General features: G+C 40.5%; 1 protein-coding gene across 1 annotated transcript; it reads left to right on the top strand.

Moving 5' to 3' along the window:
- Window positions 1–6477: 6477 nt before the first annotated feature.
- On the top strand, window positions 6478–13189 carry LOC110047233 (uncharacterized). Its single transcript, XM_020752978.2, has 4 exons — window positions 6478–7090; window positions 10806–10862; window positions 11525–11851; window positions 12113–13189. The coding sequence occupies exons 1-4, from the start codon at window positions 6821–6823 to the stop codon at window positions 12401–12403; spliced, it is 945 nt and encodes a 314-aa protein (XP_020608637.1). The 5' UTR covers window positions 6478–6820; the 3' UTR covers window positions 12404–13189.
- The last annotated feature ends 1623 nt before the right edge of the window (window positions 13190–14812 follow it).

The following is a 14812-nucleotide window of genomic DNA, read 5'->3' as shown; positions in this document are numbered from 1 at the left end:
CGACGAACAACTTTGAAAACTGCCCGATTAACCATTTTACTGTTTGGTGCGCGATCAGAAATTTTCATCAGTTTCAGTTTTCAGTTTTTATTATTGCACACTCTTTACAGAAAACAACTTAGCATAAGATGGTGTACAATGAAACAGAAAGAAATACAAATAGAAATTAACTAGAAGAAACAATATTTGGTTAATTTTGTGTACAGTGACCAAAGTTGCCAATGAGCTTTTGAGTTGGTCACTGTAATGCAGATATAAGTGAGTCCTGCGCATTTTGACCAAAACGAAATACAGATCAATTCAGGCCAGTGACTCGGCTTGCCCTCTACAAGTGCACGCCAATGAAAGAGGGTCCATTCTCGTCCCCAGAGGCCGCACTCCTTTTGGTCAGCACCAAGAATCGCGACCTTTGGGAATGTCAAATTTTCTGAGCATGCGTGAAGTAGTCGTTTCGTATTCTCAGCCAATCAGATTGTCAGACTTGACTCTGAGCATGCTCAGAGTAATGCGGTAAGTCCGTGAATCGCGGACTTCCTGTGTTGGACGTTTCTTGGTGCTGACTAAAAGGAGCGCGGCCTTTGGGGACGAGAAAGAGGGGGGTCCAGGAGCGCCTGCACGCGCATGCTCCACGTTGATGAATATAATAACATTGGCAAAGCCAGCTTCTAAGAAAATGGCGATCACTTCCGCTGCTAGCTGGTCAGTCAGTGGAGAAAGGGCTGTCGAAGGAATTGTATAGTATTCCTCGGCAACGCAGCAGTCTCACCATTTGGTAAAACTAAGAATTTTTTTTATATGGCCAAAAAGTTGTTCACATATCTTGGAATCTCACGAGTTGTATAACCCGGTGAGTTCCCGCCATAGGGTCCTGTCGGTACCTCCCATTGTTCCACACGCGGTCAACGCACGGTTCCACGCGGGCAGGTGAAAGCAGTAAACACGGTTAGAAAGTAAGGGAGGGACCCAGGAGAGGAAACTTGGGGACCCGAGCCTGCATCTTTTGGTTAAATAGTGATACCCGAAAGACTGAAAAAAATTCAGAAGGGTTCCCACGCTTTTCAGACCTTTACAGGAAGTTTCTCAGTTTGCTGATAAGTAAAAAGATCACCTTCACCTATAGCATCAACAGTTCCAATAATGTTCCATAAAAACTAATCATTTAACAAAAGCTTCGGCGCGTCTGTTTTAAAACTCATAGAAGTCAGTTAGATAATGTGCACCAGTCAAAACTAGACATGGTTCCAAACATTTACGATCGTGTTTGCAAATTTCTCAAACTTCACCCCATGAAACAGTCTGCTGCAAGACAATGATTGATCGCTTCGTTGGGTCTTCAACCTTGACAAATCTACTGTTTTAGGTTTGTTCCGGCTGTGCCAAACACTTGATTTCTCTAAAACTGAACTTCTGGGAGGGAAAACGCTCCTTAAGTGCTTGAAAATTAATACTGTCACGATTAGTTTCACATACTGTAATACTTTCTGAGGCAGCCTCCACACTACGCCGGAGAAATTTGAAAACGCAGCTTTATTTCTACGGTTTCTGAGGTCTACTGTCCACACTTTTGCGAAAACGCTCTTCAAACCAGAAGAATTTGAAAACGCTGGGTTTTCGAATTCGTTTGGACGGAGAACATTTTGAAAACGGTGCTTTTCGAGAACGATGGCGCGACGATAATTATGTGATTTCCCTGACCAAGTTTTCCTCAAACACAAATCCAAAACGACCGGTGAGCGTTGCGTTTTCAAATTTCTTAATACTTTCTGAATTTCTGGAGTCATTAATTCTCGCGCAGGAGATATATATGTACGCTTTAACTTTACTTTTGACTAGAGCCTGGCAAGGCAAGATTAAAGCATAAAATTTTGTAGCGCCCTTTTCTCATAAGTTTAGCTAAAAACAAGCGGCCAGTTCAACTGAAAAGTAATAAACAACTTATTCCACAGGTAACATTACTTTTCTAAGACTTTGGCATAACAGTCATTGATCAAATTAACTGTTTTCCTGTATATTCCACTGTAAGAAAGCGTGGGAAAGCGAGAAATCTTGCAAGTGCGACAGGTAACACTATTTTCAAGCGCACAGCCAGCAGTCCAACACATGGGTAGCAAATCAACCTCTCGGGAGGCGATCTGTAACGTTCTCCGGGAATGCACAAAAACGGGTGAAAACATCAAAAGAATCCTTAAACGTACAAGAAAGGTCAACTGGTGGTTTTATTTATCAAGAACATGTGCTTGTTTGCGCGCTGAAAGGTTAACTGATGAACGATTACAACTACTTCTAAGCCATCTGTTGTTTATTGATGTTACGAATTGTTTACGTCCTGTTTTCCGCTCGCTGTATTTGCACCAATTCGCAAGCCACAGTTGAATGAACTTGTAATAAAAAAAGCCTTCGTGTGTCTTTGAAATACCCTTACTACAGTAGAGTTTGCAAAGGTTGAGGTTGCAAAGATGACTCTACACTGTGTCAAGTAAGTCCAGCTGATCGCAGTCTCGTTTTCCGAGCAAATAGAACAATGGTTATAGAAACACTTAGATGTAACTTTAACTAAATTCTACATTTCAGCATTTCAGCTATCATAAGCAGTCTCAGAAGGAATTCATAACTGTAAAAAAAAAAAATTCAAAAAGTGAACTAGCTATGAGCAGAAATGCTCTCAATCGGACCCCAGCTACAATTTTTCACGTGACACGGCAATATCTTGGCTGAACGAATAAGTGTGGTCCTTTTATTATTTCTCTAGTCCAATAGAATTTAACTCCGGTTTTATTGTATGTATATCTACATATAACATTACAATTACTAGAATGATCATAAGCACAAAAAAATTCACGTGTGTCCCCTCAGCAAGAGATCGGGGATTCGTTTCTTGAAAGCCTCGGAATCTTTTCGCTTTTTCGGGCCCGAAAAGCCAGTTTTAGTTAATCGGCATTTAAAGACAGAGAGGTGTATACGTCTGAAACTTCTTGTATGAAGAGAACCTCTGTTCGTATTAAGAATATGTGAATAAAACGGCTCTGTAGTCAAAAGGTTTGAGATTTTGCTATGGCTTTTCGGGACCTTCGAGAATCGGGCCCAAGATCATAGTCTTTTTCCCTTGTTCAACTAGCTATCTGCAGGTTTAACCACGGCTTGAGCATAATGGAATATGCGACAAGAAGCAGGGATAAGTGAATGGATCGTATTTTAGCGGTCGCTGTTTACAATCATACACATCTATCGCGAAAACTTTCTCACACGCTTCTATATGCTTGGCAAGATGTTTGGCGCGGTCGTAACCCCCAGTGCCTTTGAACTGCATTGCTCATTTCAAGCCACCAGTGGTACCTGCTGGTCAACATAGAGTTAAACACGTGCAGTTTGAAATGGATGGCGCTCTAGAATACCTGTTGATCACGCTCATTGATCAGATGTTCTAGCTTAACTGTATTTTATTTGCGCGGTACACTGAAGAAGCTGGTACCCGCCAAAAAATTTATATATGGAGCGGCTGTTCTTTATTATGTTTGAAAGGACGCACGTTGTACACAAGAACTTGATGACTTTTAAGATTTTTCTTCTGGTTCTTCACACTGTATCATTAATCATAATTATTGTGACTGCGGATTAGGTTATATTATTTAATAAAAATCACTTTTAGTATCATAATATTAAGACTGAATGTATCTCCGCTTGATTGTTTGACGTTACAACCAGTCCAACTATCCATTTGTTTTTTGTTTTTGTTTTTGTTTTTGAAAGATTGAATAGAAAATTGCCACCAGCTTGTGTTTACTCAAATACTCAAGCGGATTTCCGCTCCTGCTTCAGTCACTCAAAAAAAGGAATACTGATCGGTAAAGCACTTATTTTCTAAGCCTTCGAAAACTTATGACACACACTTATGGTCATTCTAGGGGTGACACCTCTCTCGGGCGGACACCGCTCGAAGACAAACACCTCTCTAAGACAGACACTCTCATAGGCGGACACTGCATGGCCTCTCAAGGGTTGATGCCTCTGGACACCTCTGTAAGACAAAAACTCTCTAAGGTTGACCGAGTGCATGGCCTCTCATGGGTTGATACCTCTCCTGTTGGATAACTCTCTAAGACAGACACCTCTCTGGGGCTGAGACCTTACTAGGGAGCTAGTTTCAAACACGAACAACTAGAGCTTGTCCCAAAGGCGTCCACCTTCGTGTGGAGTTCATTGCATAAAATTAAAAACTGGTAGAAGTTTATGCTTTTAACCTTTCATATTAAAATTTCCAAACGAAGTGCTTAATTAAACCTATTAATTTGAATGCCTTAAAAATGCGCTTCTTGTGGTTATTTTGTAGACACTTCAGCCTTGACTCGATCATTAGCGGGACAGATTAAAGGATCTCCTTTCTTCCAGGCTCCTTGAAAGGAAGTACGAAGACCAATTCCAGTTAGAAAGCCAAGGAATCGAGTTTCCTTTACTCGATGTTAATTGGCTGGTTTAAAATTCCGCGCTTTTAACTAGAATAATCCCAAATGACCGTTATGACCAGTGTTACACCAACCCCAATATCAATAATAATAGATCTTTATAAACAAAAAAGCTTTTCGCTTCTGAATGTTTTGCTTAATTCCTCAATAATGTACAAAAGGTGTTAATACCCCAAACGCAAAGTGTGTTTCATTCACAATTGAAGTTAGAAAACCTCTTTTAGGTTTGTTTTTTTATCGTGTCCAACTTTAAGTTTGAACATGCATGTTGTTACTTGTGAAACTTTTGCTCAATTTTTCGCCTGTGACAGCCTGTTCTCGTGTCTGTTCCAATTGTGCGTATCAATTTTTGTTCATTTTGTTTGAGCACAATAACCCGCGACTTCAATCTTGTTGGCAAAATTTCGCAAAACAGAACGAAGAAAGGTAATTAGCTATTTTTAAACGACCCGGCACACATTTTCGGCGTCGTCGTTCCGGCTGTAAGACGAGGAATTTGTTAACAATAGGAAAAGAAGCGACGCTTGGTCGCCGTGTTAAATACTACAAACTTATTAACCTGGCAACAAAATAATGGCATAAAATGAGTAACGCATTGCTCAAACAAAGGTTGATGTTGCGAATACACGCATTTTTACAAACTACAAGTATTGCAGTATTTCGTTTTACAATGTAAGAAGTACAATAAAATGGCCTGTGGAAGAGCCAGTTTTATTGGAAGACAACACCAAAGAAACCGGTATTCTCTAACCTTAATGAAACCAAAAATGCGTATAGAGTATAGAACTAGTACTAAGTGCATTACTTACAAATCACTTCACAAGAGACTTAATGAGTTTTAACGTCGGTTTATTAACATGACCAAGATAACTCACAGTTTGTTTAAGTTCTTGCCCTTTTGACCGGCGCGGGTGAACAGTGTTTTCTTAACGCCCGCGAAAATATGGAAATTACGCAATTAAAGCTTCTATTAGGGAAAAAATAAGTGCGCGTGGACTTTCATTGCATTAACACCTCGTAAAAAAGGCTGACTATTCTGAAGAAATATACTAAATTAAACGAAGCAAAACTGCATCTCTTAGAATTGAATTTCAAATGATTTGCAGAGGCGAATTGCATTGTGACCTTAAATTTTGGTTGTCGATCCGTCTGATGAAACTGTATGCAACTTCAGTAATTTTAGAGTTGAGATATCCGTAAACTGTAGAACTTGCTTAATTTCTATCGAGAGCCATTCTTGTTTCACAGCGTCGGTTTGAACGAACAATAGTACTAAAACAAACAAATTCAGGCACGAAAAATAAACTATTTCTCTTGAAAATGGCGCGGTTAATTAGGATAGCTGTCCGTGTTGTTTTATTAGCGTCCAACAAACTTATTTACCTAGACATTTCAAGTTTTTAAAGCAATATCACCTTATCTGGCTTAATTAAATGTCCCATCAGTATTAACGGAGCCTCCTTTACTAAATTACTTGAAATGAGCATGGCACGGAGCGTAAATTGCCTTTGTAAAAGTGCTAAAACAAAACCTATAATTCGTTTAAAAGATCCCCTCAAAAAAACAAGTAAAATTAATTTTAAAAAGTTCGTAGTATCACTTATGAAATGCTTTACACACAACGAAGTACTTTCTCTTCATATCGAAATTTCAAAGTAGTGTTACGTATATTGATCGGCGTTTTCGAATGTGTAGTTTGCCCTGTTTTCAACAATACTGTACGCTTTAAAACAATATTCGTTAGCTTATCTGAGCCGCTATTTTGCGAGGGGCTGTCTTTTATAAATGTACCTGTATGACTCGTGATCTTAGCTTAAGAGAAACACCTGATTCTTTGTCCAAATTCGTCCCCTGATCAGCGCCACCTGCGTCCCTAAAACTGTTTAAACTCGAGCTGAATGGGCATTCGGTGATCGTAATTAAGTTGGCAAGCCAGTGTTATGCTAATGAACAAGATTGGCGCCTCGTGCGGCCCATTCAACTGTGTCAAGGTCCATTGAAGCGTACACACAATAGTAAACGTCACAAAGAAGACGTTGGAAACAACACTGGCTGTACTCTGTTGGATTGTCAAAACAGCCCCAAGCTCTTTAGCAGTGAAACGCAAGTTCGTGCGCTGAGAACCGCCAGAAAGCCACTTTTTCGCAACTAATTGAGCTAGGCCGCTTAGAAACCGTTCAAATCACCTCGGAGGAACGTTTCAAGGCAAGAGAGGCAGTATTTGGAGAGCAAAAGCTTGAAAATCCGTTTTCCCGCCTTTTTTCAATTACTCAGCAAGATTTTACTACGAAGGAAGTAGGGGAAAGTAGATCTGTTCGCATTGATAGACGCGTGGCCAGTGAGTCGTGAACAACAAGAACATGCCTTCAGCGAAGAGTCCACGATCTACGCCGTCCCACTCGGTCGATCAGAAACTGCTCCGTACCAAAGAGGTTGTGATTCACCGAAGTTCTAAGAAGAACAACAGTTGTCAATGTTGCGGAAAGCGGCTTGTAGCTCTGCCGCTACTTGGGTTCACGATATTTTCCATAGGTTGCCTCCTCGGAATTGGCTACTTTAGCATCCATCGAGTAACGTCGTCCGCCTACCACACAGAAGGGCTCATACCGTCCTACATAACAGGAGCTGTGGTAAGTTCTTTTGTGTCTCTCTTCTAAACATCAAATTTACACTTAGTTAACGCGAGTCGGAAAAATACATCGGGCGTCGGCAAATATTTTACATCAACAACTGATAGCATAACCATGAATACAGCTTTATTTAGAATTACATTCAGCAGGCAATGATTCAAGGTAATTTGAAAATTAACTGCCTCCAGGTTCGTTACAACCTTTGTTGTAAGCGTGCGCTGATTAGGTTCCCAAGTCACGAATTAACACCTTATGTTACCTGAATATTCATTTAGTGAAATTATATAAACTACAGCAATAAATTATACCCGGAATGGAAAACACGCCGCAAAAGCATAACAGGATTTATTTTGACAGTTATTAGCCGAGCTTGCATTACGCAGCGAGAATTCAAATTAGCAGAGCGTGTTTTCCTTCCCCGCCTTTCAATCGAAACTTAATTGTATTGAAACCAGGAGTTCTTTCACACAACAGTTAAAGAGTTTATCTTTTTTCCTTGTCAAAGCGGCTTCCGGCAGCATAAAACTTTTATTCACAAAATGCGTTTTTTGAAAGGATTACTCAGAAGTTTAACTAAAGTATATTAGTTACTTGTGTCAACAGGGACAAGTGCCCGACGCTTATACATATTCAACGGACTTAAATTTTGACAAGTTCCACACACCAGATTACTAGGGGTCTCACATTCCGGGAGATCTCGAAGTTTAGTTTTTTTGGATTAGTTCACTTTGCGACGGCAAAATCACTGCGCCGTAAATGGCGGGAGAAGGGATTTTCTATTTTGGTTTAAATCAATTTAAAAGTTTCGAAACAAACAAAAGAATTTGAGTGATTTTGGCGCGTGCGTGTTCTTGTGTTATTTGAACGGTGAAATCTTGTAGAATGGGTTTCATGCCGGGAGCAAGAAAAAAACTTAGGCAAGGTACTGCCGTGTTTATCTGTTTAGCTCTTCGGCCAAAGGCTCCTTTTGAAATTCATTGGTTATTGGTCTGTTAAGGTGAAAGAGCGTTTTGGGATTTATTCATGGACACGTGCCGAGACTATAGTGCAATTGTTCTGATGCCAAAAACGCGTGTTTTTGAATGATACACTTAAATGCTTTGTTTTTTCCTTGTACAATATCTCGCGCTAAAAGCACCATTAGCATAAATTTAATTTCAACTCTTCAAAATGCCGAACAGTTTCGGCTTGCGGGATCAAAACCGAACCCGCTAGAAGCTGATTCGTCCTTTTTTACAATATCAGTTATCGCCAAGGCTGATTAAGAGACTAATTTTTTGCGCTTGGGGGCAAAAAGAAAATAGTCATTGCAAAGTTATTGTCCTATGAGCAATGAAGGATAAGAAATGTCACAACTGATTATGAAATTTGGCTCGATTCCCGGAAATATAGTCCTGCAAAAAGCAATATTGAAGATCGAGGGATCAAATCATGTTATTGTTTACGAAGTTAAGATCCGCACGTGTTCATTTGCATAGCAACTAATTAAAGCCTCGTGCCTCAGCAAGTTATATTTGCATGTGAAAGAGTCTTATTAATAGGTTCTAAAAAGAAGTTTTTATCTTTTTAATCCTTTAGGAGCCATTGGCGATTTTTCCGGTGGGTTAATCTAGTTATAGCGGTTATTTTAAGTTCCGTTTTCGCGCGTATGACTTCAGCTATAATTCTTCCCCAGTTACAACCACCCTGCAATAAATTGGCCAGCTACATCATTCTTGGCGACTTCTGAGGAGCAAAATTCTAACAGAGATGGACGGCTTTTCCCTGCGCAAGATTAGAAGTGAGCGATTTAAAGGCCACACATGGCAAGCTACAAAACAAAAAATTTCAGACTAACTCTAAAAAAAAATTGTTCAACTAGAAAAGTTTGTTTTAGCTAAGCGTTTATTCGACCCTTTCGTACGGTATTATTACTGAATTTTTCATTTCCGCTATAATAGAGGAAAAGAATCACACGACTTTGACTTTTTGTTCACGATTTATTAAATTAACAGTTGGCTTAAATCTTTGTTGGTATCAAAAATAAGACAATTTACTTGAAATTTTCAAAAACGGCCGATCCACACCGAACTTGGTGAGATTTTCAGAATAACTCAGATACCCCGGAAAGGGGACTTAACGGAGTTAAAATCCAAAACAATTTCCTGGGGGAGCATGGCCTCGGGCTCCCCTAGAAACTTCTACCTTCGGCGCTTATTGTTTCGAAAATCGGTCTCCATTTATCCTAGATCTACGCCTGTGGCGATTACATTTCGTCCGACTTCCTACGTCGGAGATTAATCCACCGGCCAAGATTTATGGAAAGAGCTACAACATCATGTAACAATAGCCTAGATTATATTGACACTAAGATACAACCTGTCGTTTTATATTAAATGATCGCTTACAAACTCAGCCAGGGAGGAAGGCACATTTTCATTGTTTCGCTTCTTTTTGTAACTTTGAAAGTTAAATCAACACTTGCGGCCTAGGGTGATAAAGACACCTGCTATTAAAAAACATGTGTTTCAAGGCGAAACTAGGAAAAACACATGTTTCAACAAGCGGCGTTCACGGCGAACATAACAAAAAACTGTTGAAACCTGATAGAGGTTTTCAAATCACTAAGCAGTTTACTGTCAAATTCACTTAGCAATGAATGTTGTGGCTCTTAGTTAAAAAGACCATTCGTCCTCGGCAAAGGTAAATTTAAAAAAGATGCTTGACCGCAAAAACAAGATAAAAGTAGCTTAACTTTGCTCGTATGCGCTTCCATTTCATTGAAAGGGAATTAAAATACGGAAACAAGAAATTAGTGCCAAATTGCTGTGTTTGTTCACTACGCAATTTTCGATCGCGTCGAAAAACTAGGTAACTGCTAGCTGAAGTCATTTTTCGGGCAAACTCCTTTAAAAACAGAACTTCGCGTGGTTTTTCGATTTTGTTTGGTATTAATTCTCTGTATCGACGAGTTAAATCTGGCTGAAACACTGAAATCGAGACGGCACCAGATTTGTTGTTGTTGTTTTTTTTTTCGCTTACTTTCAAGATTCTACTTTCTTTCGTTAGGTCAGTATAGGTAAACGAAGGAACTTATTTCGCAAACGCGATAGCGGAGAAATAAAACATTCAAACAACATACGCTGAACTCAAATGAAAGCGAGGGCCTTTCCGTGAAAATATCAGCTGTGTCTGGTAATATGCGTAAAATATCAGGAGATTCAATATAATGCGGTCCATTTTGTAATTTCCCCAAAAAGGAAAAGAAAAAGGGTAAAAATCATACAAACACCTTGTTGTTACGAACAGTTGGCAGTCGCAACTGAGAGACCTAAATCTCACTCAGGCTGTAGCTCTTAGGGTTTCAATAGACTCTTCTTTCAGCAGTGTCTGTATTAGTATTGTTCAACTGTTTCCTGGATGACAAAGAAGAAAATGCTCTTTTGTCTGAGTTGATCGGCGAAGATACGATGAATAAAAAGAGATTAACCGAAGCTGGCGGGATTTCGCACGCAAGTCCGCGCGAGTGCTTTGCTCAGGGGAGGCCGTGAGGGAAAATAAATTGCTCGCGCGCGCGCGATCCCTCCAGGGACTCTAAAATAGATAAATGGCAGATAATTACACCTTTTTAGTTCACCCATTTACAACGTATACCTTTGGCCACAGTATCAGTTTGGAACGAAAATCCAACCAAACAATCGACTTAAGTGTTAAAAAATTTTTTTTCTTTTAACAGCTGGGTGTAGTTGGCTTACAACTGATGCTCCTGTGCAAGCCACGGTCAAAAGTACTGGTAAGTCTGTTCACCTTATTTGGTTGGGATCTTACAGTCATACCCTGAAATGAAAACATTGTGCGAGTTTTATAGTCTCTATAGAAAGCGTGAAGAGGCTCTATCACTATCAAGTGTTGTGTCTAGCGTGGGCGATAGAGGCAAAATTTGCAAGGTTACTCTATTTCCTATGAATAGAATCGTTGTCGTTTACGGTGAATAGAGCGTTTTCACATGACGTCACTCAATCAAATACGGCAGCTATATTGGTATTCCAAAACAAGGAAACGGTGGCCATGTTGGTGTACCAAACCAATCCCGGCCTGTGGGAGTTGAACTCTTTTCTTAAGTAAACACTTCCTTTTGTTTCAATAAACTTGTATGGGTACTGACCACGTGAGTGAAAACGCTCCATACAAAATAATTTAAGAGCTTTCTGTCGCATGTCCGGACTGGTTCTATTACTCGCTAGATATCTTGGTCTAAAATCAGATCCCGAGCCCGGGATCCTGAGCCGCCACAACCATGAAAATAAGCCGTTAAGAGAAGGATTCCGTTATGAGTGACTCACAATTGAATTGCGAGTCACTCATAACCAGGGGAAAATTCCGTTGAGTAAAGGATTTGTATATTGAATTTGGACCTGCTTAGCATCTCCTAACCCTTTTCATTTAAATCAACAGATCGTTTCTGCGATCATTTTCACTGTTGCCGCGGGGTTGCTTTGTTTCGCTGGAGCGCTGTATACTGGAACTGAAATAGCGCCGCTCCTTGCCAAGATGGACAGCTGTCAATATTTTCCTGTTGAGAACTCATGCAAGTGCTTTCATCAGACTGAGCTGCGACAAGTGTCAATCATCTTCAGAGACACCGCCAATTGCAACGGAATCCAGAAGAAGCTCCGAGACCTTGTGTACGGCATGAGCGGTGTGTACAGTGGAGGACTGGTCGCCTGCATTGTGGCTGCTGTCATGGAGACACTGCTGTTGTGTCGAAAAAGAAAGTCTAAGGTAGGCCTACTTTAGAACACGAAAACAATTTTACCAGAATTAACATAGTTCCCCTTTTCTCGCTCAATTCGTTCCAGGCTCGGAGAGATTTCAAGTGCTTCTCTATGCTGATCATGATTATCACAATACAACAGAGAACAGGGTGCAACAACAACTGTGGTGTAAAAAATGAGCTGTGTTACCTTGATTATGCATGTATACTTTAAAAGTCCCCACCTACAATGTACTCTAATATCGATCGTCAATATTTTCTCATTACAGGCTACGCTCCACTCCAGATCGGACGGCGATGGCAAATGCACTGTGAATTCGCGCCAGTCTCAAACGTCGCAAACAGACCTCAGCGTCATCGAAGAAGAAGACGTTGAACTCGGAGCTGCAGAAGTACAACGTTCCACCATCGACACACAAACCAGTCAATCACCGACGAACTTTGCTCGAGAAGTGCCTTGCTCTCATTACGTGGTGGATATGAGCATACCGCGAAGAGACTATGTCATCAATTACAATTCAAACTCCAGGCATGACCCACCCCCTCCGTACACCGAGTAGAATTGTGGTTTGGATGGCTGACAGGAAACTAGAGGACCTCCGAGCAAAACGGGAGAATTAATTAAACAAAGTTGTCCTGTTCTTGAGAAAACTATCCTTGGCTAATTGAAGCAAATATTATCTCAGCAAACCTCTCAAGTTGAAGATGACTCAGTGATAAAGCGGTATTGAGTACCGTCTATGTCTGATCTGAAGCTACCTCCAGCATTCGCCTGAACATAGGTAATGGCCATAGAATGTAAGCGTCTCACTTGCGAAAGAAAAGAGAAAAACAGTATATGCTAGATAAAAAGCGCCATCTGTGAACAGAGGCAAGACCCATATTGAGAAACTCCGAGAGCTCCATAACGTAGCCTAAAATATAATTCTAATCAATTGAGCTAAAATTTAGTTCGCAAATCTTCAGCGTCCTGAAATAGTACGGCCTGTAGTGAACAATGTAAATAGACATGTAAATAAAAGAACGGAAAATGTAAGAAGTTCTATGACTTCCGAAAAATAATTTGAAATATAGTTTAAGATATAGTTGTAAATGAACAAATATTTCTTTTTCACAAAACGCTAAACAGACTTGCTTGTTCTTATAAATTTTCCGGTCCATGGGCCCTGTCAACATTTACTGACTAGTAAAAGCGCTGATCACACAACTTATTTGAATCGGCTTTCAATTTTTAATAAACACTGATAGCATTTATTGTGATATATTTTCGTAGCATCATATTAAACGTAAATAACTTTCTCTTGTAAAGCCGTCTTTAGATAATAAATATTAAAACTGTTGTACTATCTTTGGCTTGTTTTCTTTTTAAAACGACATGTTGGACATGAGCGAATTGTACACTGAGAAAACAAGAAAAACGAGAGATGGCGTGTAATCGTCTTTCTCATTTTCTTGCCAATAGCTTAATTTCAACCCCCTCTCACACCCCTCCCCCAGAACACCCTCAGCTTTTTGGGGCAACTGTCACACAGATATTCTGCGCCTCTTAATTTTCATAAAATACCCTCCCCTAGGGAAGCTCTCTTTACAGTTCCAGGATATTAAGACTTCCGAAGTGTTATGACAGCTTCATTTGACGACTTGGTGTTTCACAAGAAGGTTTGTAATTTACTTCGCCGACCCTCCCTGATCTCTGCGATGATAAAGGATCCAACATAAGTTTGGTGGGATGCGGGATAAAAGTGAAAATGGAGGCGGGATGCGGGATGACAGAAATTTTGATGGCGCGATGCGGGATGAAAATACTTCGGCAGGAACGGGATTTCAGTGCTCATTTTGGCAAGCGGGATGCCGGATAGTTTCAAAGCTGATGGCAGGAAAACAGAAAGTCACACGTTACGGACGTCTCACGGAGAGCTGCAACGTCAGTCAGGTGAGATCGGGATCATATTCTGCTTGGGGCTGGATGGCGGTAGTCAAAAACAGTAGCGGGATGCGGGATTGAAAAAAAAAAAAAACTATGTTAGACCCTCATGGCAGATTCCTGTGGTCGTAACATGGGTAATAAGCATTTTACATTCCGTCTTTTCGGTACACGCAGTTCTACTGCGATCATGGGTTGAGTAGGAACTTCGGAATCCTACAGCATGATTTGTTCCGCGCATTGGACCAAGCCAAAATAGTCAAAGTATGCTATCCATTGGATAGCCTTGGACAATGATTTATCCGGTAGACCTTGGCGCCGGCCAGAGGTTTTCTCTTTTCAATGTAACCAAAGTGTGATTGACCTTGATTGCCATGACGCTTTTTATCAGTAGCAGAGACAAGAAAGAAATCCTATCGGAGCGATGGCAGGTTTGGTTAAACTTTTTTCCCGCGCGGTTTGTCTGTCGTTCGGCGGGGCGACATGCGCTGCGGCGATGCAGGGACAGGATTTTCCCGCCACCCATGAAGTCCACTACCAAAGAAAATTTTACTGCCGTTGTCCAGGTAATTCAGCTTTCTTTTACTCAGTCTACCTCTAACATTTTATTACCATATTGAATGAAAGCGCTCCAAGCACTCATTCCCTTGGAATTGGTGGGTTTAGTAAAATACAACGAAGCTTAAGGAACTCAATCACGGTATTCCGAGTTATTTTATCCGCGTTCAGAATTGCCTTTAAATTGAAGGAAAACTGAAAATAGTAGTTTACTAAGATGGAAAAACACCAGAGATAACAATAAACCCTAAAGGAACAAGGACTGTTAGGGATGGAGAAGATTGGCGGGGATTACAGATGATGACGTTGAAAAATTGTGGCTAAACTTTTGCTCAGTATTAAGTTATTGGCAAAGTGGAACCCCGCCTTACGGCCACCCCGTTAATATGGCCACCTCGTCATTACGGCCACTTTATTCTGGCCCAAATAAAAGCTCAGTCAGTCATTTTCATATTCAAAGAACCCCTTTAATACGGCCACTCCGTTA

Source organism: Orbicella faveolata, unplaced genomic scaffold (genome assembly GCF_042242905.1).
Source record: "Orbicella faveolata isolate gen_17 unplaced genomic scaffold, um_ofav_v1 contig_1, whole genome shotgun sequence".
NCBI classification, from domain to species: domain Eukaryota; kingdom Metazoa; phylum Cnidaria; class Anthozoa; order Scleractinia; family Merulinidae; genus Orbicella; species Orbicella faveolata.
Note: the sequence above shows the minus strand (reverse complement) of the source record. Positions and strands in the feature narration are given on the sequence as shown.